The sequence below is a fragment of the Physeter macrocephalus genome, chromosome 6, assembly GCF_002837175.3.
Source record: "Physeter macrocephalus isolate SW-GA chromosome 6, ASM283717v5, whole genome shotgun sequence".
NCBI classification, from domain to species: domain Eukaryota; kingdom Metazoa; phylum Chordata; class Mammalia; order Artiodactyla; family Physeteridae; genus Physeter; species Physeter macrocephalus.
In genome coordinates, this window is record NC_041219.1 from 47,220,788 (window position 1) to 47,230,467 (window position 9,680).

Below are 9,680 nucleotides of genomic sequence, written 5' to 3' on the forward strand. Positions count from 1 at the left end.
CGCCACCAGCCTGTCCCCATGACACCGCACTGTTTTAAACACTCAACCCTGCAATCTCATGTGTACTACTGACTTGCCACATGCAAGAAGATTTTTTTTTAAGAGAAACTTAGTCTGAAATAATATAAATTCTGACATAACAAAATCTTTGCTTTAGTTTCCTGATGAAGCCTTCAGTAAATTACTAATAGAGCAACCAAAAATAGGTCCTGGGGTAGAAGCATTTTCAATATCATTTCTTTATAAAATGGCAGCTGATTATGTTGTTATGTGAAATTCTCTAGATCCAATGTAAGCACGACTCTTCATTTAGCTGCACAGAGACACAGGAATAAGAGCTGTGACATTATTAATCACTATACTCAGTTATGATTGATAGGCTTTTCTGCAGGAGGAAGAAGTGCCTCAGATACAATCTGTCCCAACAGCTCTGCGATATGCTAATATTTTCTGCAGACGAAAGAGAAGTTGTGTTAAAATACCTGCTATAATAGGTAATTAATACCAAGTGCACCAGAGGAGAGATGATAAAAGTGGGATTAGGAGGATATTACGAATTAACCAAAAGCTTGTATGTTTTAGTAAATGGCCTCATTTTGAGTTTGACACGGTCTTTTCATTAGGCAAACAGACTGTATTCTGATACATTCATTCGTGCTAATGTGGTGTTCTAATGTTAAGGTATGTTTACGAAATGGTTGTGATCCTAACAACTGTTTCTTATCCCTCAAGCAATAATTTTTTAAATTTATTTTTTAAGAAAATTCACCTATTTAAGAAAGTGGATATACCCATCACTTGTGTCTTCACTTTTGTGAAGATATTACTGACCAAGCAAGCAGCTTAGTCCCTCTAATTATTTACTAATTGCTTCTGAAATGACTAAGGCTGCATCTACACAACTCCAAGGCACCAGGGCAATCCCATAACGACTTGTGTCACTTGGCGTCCAACAGACACACTAGTCACGGCTGACTGGGTAGACCAGATGTTCTGACGTCACGGCTCCCAGGCTTAAAAGAGCAGCCCTGATTGGGGCAGTGATGTGGTAAGAGAGCAAACAGCCTGGGGCTTTGGGTGGATTTGTTTATTTTCCTTTTTTTAATGTCTTTAACTGAATTGCACATTCTTGAATTCCAGCCTTCAATTTAAGACAATTTATTTTTTTTGCATGTTGGGGGAGGAGACTAGTCATGACACTTCTAAACACACACTGCGTTCTGATATGTCAGAACAGCTTCCTGTGTCTCGGCAATTCTCCGGACATGGGTTACAATGAGCCTCCCCTCACCTCAAGAGGCAAGAGGAGATTCTCTTCCTCTGTTAGCCTCTTCTTTTACTTCCACCTCACCCTCATGTGGCGAGTTGACAAAAGATAAAACAGAGTAAAAAGACCCAAACTTTGTTAACCTGGAAACACTTAAAGCTTTGCTTTAAGTTTTTTCCTGGCAGATCCCTCACCTGAAGCATGTGGAGAACCTAAGTCTTGGGCCTCGGAAGGTGCTGTGGCTCCAGGACGGGGCTGGGGCCCTGCAGGACGGCCAGGAGCATAAGCGCCTGAGGAGTTGGGAAGAAGCATGGGAGGGCAGGATGCCAGAGACAGAAAAGGAAAGAAAATTCCCAAATCTGAAGTAGATGCTACGCGGACACAGAGATGACCCTGTGGCTAGAAAACAACCTCCACCCGTTCATAGGGCTTCGGTGAGCAGAGATGCTTCTCTGCGATGCACTGGGTCCACCTCCAGGCATAACAGAGTCACATTTGCTGCAGGCAGCCACCTTTCCTAAAGGGTCCTCCCAGAGGCAGGGTGGCCTGAGGTTAAGAGCCAGGACCCTGGAGCCAGCAGCCAAGGCGGGTCCTCTGCAGCTCCTCTGCCCCCAAGCTGTGCACACTTGGCCCAACTGCTCAGCCTCTGTTCTAGTTTCCCTCCATATCAAGGTGGGATAACAAGGGCACCTGCCTAAATTGAATACATAAACACAGTAAAGCGCTTAGAACAGCTCCTAGTAAGTGCTCAATCCGTGCTAACTCTCGTTATTATCAGAGTTGGCAAAATCCAAAAAATTACATCAGTGTCCAAAGGATTAAGGCCCAGCCAGCTGTGGGTTCTTTTGCTGCGAGGCTGAAGCAGACGCTGTTGGTCGCTTTCTCCAAATCCATTGACCTCTAACCCCTTCTCTTTCTAACGAAACCCTCCATTTTCCATTTGGTTCAGATATCCACCCCCTGGGTGGCCCCGTGCCTAAGGGGAGGGAGCCTAGCCACCACACCAGGGAGTGACCAGGGTTGGTCCAGGCTGCTTGCAGCGGCCAATGCCACCGCCAGTGACTGGTTTGGGTGGGGACAAAATCCTGGCCTGTGAGTCACAGGAAGAAGTTTCCCCGTGTTTATAAAGAGTCATAGTAGAAGAAACAGCATGCTGGAAAAAATCCGACTTCGCAGTATCTGCGCGTCGAGCCTGGAATGCTGGCCACCTCCTGGTGACCGGAGGAGATGTGAGTGAGCAGACCCTGACCTGCCCTCCCTCCGGACTTCTTAGACGAGATGAGAAGTTCCTTACTATCTCAGCTCAGTCGGGGGTCTCTGCTTGTCACAGGGTAGGACGACCAGACACCTCGGTGGTTGACGGGGCACCACCTGGTGGCGGACGGGGCACCACCTGGTGGCGGGTAAAGCTACCACAGGAAGGGTTTCAGGAGCGCCTGACAGGAAGGACCAGCCTCACTGATGGGTAGAGGAAGGGACGAGTATTTACTGAGCATCTGCTGTATGCAAGGGCGTCACTTACATTATTCTCATTCATTCTCGTGATCACTCTGACGGGTAAGTGCTGTTGTCTTGCCTTCAGAGACGGGGAAACGCAGAGCAGCGGGAGACCTGCCCAGGGCCCGTGGGCCGCCGCGGAGGTGAGGCTTCAGGCCAGGTGCGCCTCCTTCCCACCAATTCCTTCTGTCTCCCAGAAGATTAAGAGAGCAAGGGGCCTGAAGACCAGAGGACTCAAGGGCAGCCCCGGAGACGCCCCGCAGAAAGCACAGAAGAGGAGCCAGAGGGAAGCACAGTCCTCTCTGTGACACAAGGAAAAGCCGGGGCCAAGAGGGCGAGGGCGAGCGAGCCGCGCACCAGACCGCGAGCGCCCGCTGGGTGGGACCCGAGTGCGGATCACAGCGGGAGCGGGGACCAGCGGGGCCTGCAGGCGACACCCTGAGGGCCCCCGGGCCCCACGGACGCAGACAGCAGGCTCTTCGCGTGACGCCACGGGTCACGGTCACCAAAGGCCAAGAGATGGGCCCTGGAGACCACCCAGTCTGCCTTCCCCTCGACTGGTGGAGAAAACGAGACTCAGGAAGCCCAAGGTTTCGACTGAACGAGGAGCGTGCGTGTGAACGCAGGCTGGAAGGTCTAAGTGCACGTGAATTAGGGCGAGAGGCTGAGGAACCAGCCATCAGACCAAGCTCACTGCAGAAGAAAACAATTAGGAAACCCAAGCCCCGGGGTTCGGGCAGTTTGGGGTGCCAACTGCTAACTACTTGTTGGTTTAGGAAGGCTAGACCACACACACATTCGGCAAAGTCTGGCTCCCAAAATTCAGAGAGACATTTGCATGCATTCTTGGCTCCAATACGCCACGTGGACTTACATTTAAAACAAAAGAATTCGCATCTTTCATTCCCAGACTGTGTAGATCGCCCAGCAATGACAAGGTATGTCTGAAGACAGCCTTCTTTTACTAATCGCTAGGTGTTCCTCTCTGTCTCCAACGTTTGAGTGTGGCCCGTTTCCAGGACCAGAGCTGTAGCTGGAGACATGCTACTGCACACAGCCAGCAGCTGAGGAGTGGGTTTGGTTTGTTCTGTTTACTTTGGGGTCGGTGGGAAGGGATGACATTCCTTTAAGTTCCTACCTATACTTCAAAGGAAGCTGTAGTAATAACCATAATAACGGCAGCTGGGGTCACCTAAGTGTTCCAGGTGCTTTATGCTGGATGCCTGTAAGCCACACAACAGCACTGTGAGGTGGGTGTTCTTATCCCCACCGACAGGAGAAGAAGCCCAATGACAAGGACTTTGCCCAAGGCCACCCGGCTGGTAAATGGCAGAGCCCGTCCACGCCACCTGCCTGCCCAGCGCCAGGGTGGCAGGTGGAGTTGCGGCTGCAGCTTGTGCTGGCCAGACTGCACGGCAGAGAAAGCCTCGGAGCTGCCCTGTGGTCAGGCGTTACCTCTATCACCCACTCCTCAGCCTCTCGCCGTCACCTTTCTGTTTAAACCGCGCTGCTTTAAACTCACTCTTAGTGAGGGGGCTTCTATGGGAAGGAGGCCAGGATGAAAAAGGACTGAGATGAAAGGGCGGCCGGCGGTGGAGTTCCCCTTCAGCTTTCCTCTTCGAAGCCTCACTTTCAGTAACTTACAAGCTAGGCCTATGTCCCTCCCCTCCCCTAACTGTAACGTTGCATTACTGACCCACCTATGTTGAAAGCATGATCGTCATAAACAGCTGACTTTCCTAGGATAATTTCATGATTAACAAAGTTTGTGAAGAGACAAATTAAAGACATATACCATAAATAATATCTATTACATATCAATTACGAATATTTCATATTTCTTACAGAATAACAAATGAACCACAATAGAAGCAGCAAATCATTACACCAGGGTTCCTACTAATATAACCTATAGTGAAAGTAGATTTTTAGGAGCACATAATGCTAAAAAATTATCACACTAGCATGAATTTTCTGGTGTTAATGGCATAAGCCAGGGAAATTTAGACAAACATTTTGTGGGTTTCTGGCTATTTTTGATTTTGAAATGTTTGACAATCTCAGAAGAGTTCAAAAAGGAAAGAAAATTTGTCACATTTCAAACCAACATATTGAATCAAGTAAATTAAACTATGATTCTCAAACTGCTCGTATAACTGACAGGCTCAAATGCATTTTAAAAAGGGGTCCGATTCCAGCCCCCGAAGGCCGTGAGCATCTCCTCCCTCCCTAGTTGTGCTACCCACAATCAGCAAACAGGAACAGAGCTATATGCTCCTTTCTAAACACACGTAGTAGCTTTTGTGGCTCAATTACTCAATTCTTAAATATGTATCGCTCTGAGTTTCACCGGTTATTTTTACCACGCCGCTCTTGATTGGCATTTACTGCTGAAAAGCAGTAGTTTTCTCTTTCTAAAGAAAACCCTGCCTCAGTCATAGACAAAAACCAAAAGGGAAGCCCTACTAATAATGATCTAAAGTTAATACAAAAGTATTTAATATTCCAGGACTTCTGCTGGTGTCGTTCATAAAAAAGGATGCCATCCGAGCAGGCGAAGTCATGTGAGTACAGGCTTTCACGTGAGCTCTACTGGGTGAGGCATGAGAACGCGGATGACAGGACACAGCTCATTCTGCATCAGCTTCCTCTGCTAGCAATTACTTTTTTCTTTTTTTGGCATTTTGGGTTTTTTTATTAAGAATTTATTTTTAAGAGCAGTGTAAGGTTCACATCAAGATTGGGGGAAATGTACAGCAATTTCCCATATACCTCCTGTCCCCACACATGCATGGTGTCCCCCATTATCAGTATCCCCAACCAGAGCGGGACATTTGGTTCAACTGATGAACCTTCATTGATGCATCGTAATCTCCCACAGTCCCTAGTTTACATTAAGGTTCACTCTTGTTGTACGTTCTATGAGTTTTGTCAAATGTATAAAGACACGTAGCCATCATTATGGTATCAAACAGAGTATCTTCACTTCCTTAAAAATCTGCTTTCCACCTAAATCATCTTCTCTCTCCACCCTCTGCCCTTCAACCTCTAGCAACTACTAAACTTTTAAATTTTCCATAGTTTTGCCTTTTCCAGAAAAATAGCAATCACTTTTGACGAAGGGTGGGGACTGGGGGAAGAACTTTGAAAGCTCTCTATTACCTTTTCTCCTACTTGGACTTCGAGTTCTTTTAATGTCCGACAGCAATTCATTTCACTCTCACCTCCCCTTAAAGATAACAATTAAAAATCTTTTGTTAAAATGTTTTAACTACATTAATGTTTACATAGGACACACAGAGATCAAAATTATAAGAATTTCTAAATTACGTATTTTTAAATTCAAGGTCTTTCTTACGCACTACCATCTGCCAGAAGCGTGAACTTGGGCCAGTTACTTAGCTTCTCCGTGTCTCGGGTCCCTCATCTGTAAAATGACACATGACATCGACTCCTCCTGGGGTGGGGTGGGAATGGAGTGATTACGGCCTTCACGCAGAGAGCCCTCACGGAGGCCAGGCCCCGTCTCACATGACCCTCACTCCATGGGTTAGCGGCCACCACCATCCCGCTTTCCAGAGGAGGCTGGGGGAGCTGAAGGTCACCGTGGGGAAGCCGAGGCACCTGCTTCAGACCCAGGTGGCCCGGCTTCACGGACCACGCCTAACCCTCGGCTGCGGCACTGTGTTCTGACCCCTGCGGGCTCCCGCTCGCCCCGCGGTGCGCACTGAGCCCCTCTGCAAAGGGCTTAGGACGGATGTGCGTCTATACCAGCCCCCTGTCTCCATCCGCTTTTATTAACTATTTTTGATTTTGCATTATCTGTGTATCTATAAACCGCTTCAGAGCCTCTCTTTGGAACTAACCGTAGGGCTAGATGAGGATAAAGAACAACAGAGGCCACTTCAGAGTATTTATCCGGTGCCTCCTACACTCAGGCCTGGGCGTGGTGTCGAGCAGGACACCGTTCCCAGTCTTGAAAAAGCTTAATGCTAGGCACAGTGACAGACTGGAAATAAGCAATCAAATAAGCAATGTAAGCTGAAGTAATAACAAGTGCTGTGAAGACAGTAAAGACAGGTGGGGATAGACTGGACGCTGGGGTAAGATGGGCCGACTCTCCTGGATCGGGTGGATGACGGGGCATTTGAATAGAGCCCCACAAGCTAACAAGCCAGGAGCCACCCTCTCGGAGGAAAAGCTCTCCAGGCAAAGCAAAGGGAACACGCAACAGCTTGAAGCCCAGAGGTGGCAGGGGCCTGGCACATCCCACGGCTGCTACTGCAGAGGCCAGGGGGACCAGAGCCCGGCAAGCAGGGCCCAGGAACATGGGGTGAGTCCAGAGATGGAGGCTGACACCAGCGCCATGGTGCGGAGGCCATGATGAGGGGTCTGGACTTCACACTGGGGAAGGGGAAGCCACTGGAGCGCTTTAAACAGAAATTAACTTCATTTTACATACGAGGAAACAGGCTCAGAGGGGTTAAGTGCCGAGCCCAAGTTAAAGGTGAAACCAGGAGCCCAGCCTTATGATTCTGTGCTAAATGTAATATATTTAATATGGTTTTAATTACGTATTGAAGAGATACAAAACACTATTTGTTACCTATGTTTAAGATTTAAGGAATAAAAATCATACCTACCTGACTTTTTACAGCGGATGGTGTTCCCACCATCAGCTGAAGAAATGGAGAAGTGCCACTGCCCCGGGGTGCACAGGAGGCCGCCCCTCCCAATCTCAGCCCCCTCCCTCCCTCCTCTGCATTTGGTCAAGGCTTCCTCAGCCCCAGTGGCAGCTCCTCTGCCCAGTCTGGCTCCAGTCCTCTTCCCTTCACAGGGAAGTGTGTACCCCAAACTCCATCTCAGTATCTGCCTCAGGGGAGCCCCGTCTACTGTCTGATATTAACTTAGTGATGCCAGCTTTCTTTAGATTAGTATTTATTTGAATAGTATGTCTTTTTAAATCCTTTCACTTTTAACCTTTCTATAAAACTATGTTTAGGTTTTTCTCTTAGTGGATTTTACTATCTGTTATTTTTGTCTTTCAAGTGGTACATTTATTATAATTACTGAGATATTCAGGATTTTTATTTGTCCTGCCTATTCTGCTGCTTCTTGCCTTCTTTTGGGTTGATACCATTTTTATCATTCCATTTTTGTGCCTCTATAAGTTTGGGAGTTATACACTCCATTTTTAAACTTGTAGTAATTGCTCTGGAAATTACAACCAGCATAATTTTCAAAGACTCAAGTTAATCAGAACTTTCATCTTCCGACTGGACAATGTACCAACTCCAGAACATTTAACTCCAGTCCCTCCTCTCAATGTATATATTACTACTGTCACGTGTTCTAATTCTATCCTATTTTTTAATTCCAGAAGCCATCAGCATTCCGTACAGTCACGAGTGTGTCCTGTACTTTCCAGGTGTTCAGCCATCTTCCCTCGGCATCTCTTCTTGCATCATCTCAAACCTTCCACCTGGGATCGCTTTCCTTCTACCTAAAGTATACCCTTAGAGTTTCTTTTTCTGGGCCTGTTGGAGGCCAAATCCATTTTTGTTTGAGAATGTCTTTACTTCAGTATTTAAAATAGGGAAAGAGATTTTCTTTAGATACACAATTCTAGGGTGGCAGTGATTTTCTTCCAACACATCGTAGTTTTTAATCCACTCTTCACCTGGCTTCCATTGTTACAACTCAGAAGTCACTTTTGTGTAAATGTTGCCCTTTGGCTGCCTTTAAGATCTCTTGGTCTTTGGGGTTCTGCCCCCACCCGTTTTAAATCCTTTTTGAGATTTGCCTTCTTGAATCTGCAGGACAGCACTTTTCATCAGTTCTGGAAAATCCTCAGCCATTGTTTCTCTGGCTATTACCTGTCCCATCTCTCACTGCTCTCTTTACAGAGCTCCAATTACATCGTTTATGTCTCTGCTACATTCTGGCTAATGTTTTCTGACCGATCTTCCAGTTCACTTATTTCTTTAGCTGTGTCTAATACGTTTATTAAATTCATTGAGTTTTAAATTGCTATTGTGAGATATAACCTTTACACAGAAAAGTACATACAGTACATATGCATAGTTTACTTACAATTAAGGCAAACACCTGTTCAACAATTACTCAAATCAAGAATTAAAGCCAAACAAAAGAGGCCCCCCTTTGCCTTTCTCCAATCATAATATTTCCTCTCCTCCTAGCACTTAAGATATCATTGACTTTTATTTTGTTATCATTTTACCACCTAGGTATGTATCCCTAAACAATACAGTTCAGTTCGTCTGGTTTTGAACTTCACATATGAACAGAAGTTTCGTATGTTTCTTCCTCCTTCACTAGATATTATGTCTGCGAGTCATTCAGGTCGCTGACTGTACATGTTGTTTGTTGGTTGTCACTGCTGTTTTTCCATCCACTTATTCAACAAATATATATTAAGCACTCACTATGTGCCAAACATGGTCCTAGGGGCTTGGGATACATCCATAAATAAAACTGATAAAGTTGCCTGCCCTCGTGGAGCTCACGTTCTAGAATGAGAAAATCACATTTGTGTGTTAACCTCATGGGTGTGAGCCGAGTGACCTATAGCTTTATTTGGGGGAGAAGCACTGCAGACGCTGGGGAACCACCAGTCAAAAGCCTTAAGACAGGAGCAACAAGAAGAGAACACAGTGGAGAAAGAGGAGAGCAGCAGAGTGCCTGTCAGGGAGGCCAGCCAGATCACAGAGGGCCTTGTGGGTACCGGGTACCATAGGAAGGCCAGTCAGATCACAGAGGGCCTTGTGGGTACCGGGTACCATAGGAAGGCCAGCCAGATCACAGAGGGCCTTGTGGGCACCGGGTACCATAGGGAGGCCAGCCAGATCACAGAGGGCCTGTGGGTACCGGGTACCATAGGGAGGCCAGCCAGATC

The 9,680-nt window shown here is 46.7% G+C and overlaps 1 protein-coding gene across 1 annotated transcript in view; it reads right to left on the reverse strand.

Moving 5' to 3' along the window:
- The window catches only part of EFCAB6 (EF-hand calcium binding domain 6), a 239,175-nt gene that overhangs the window by 178,902 nt on the left and 50,593 nt on the right, over positions 1–9,680 (reverse strand). The window contains 1 exon segment of the mRNA XM_028490698.1: positions 5,927–5,993. Coding sequence (XP_028346499.1) covers positions 5,927–5,993 — 67 coding nt within the window.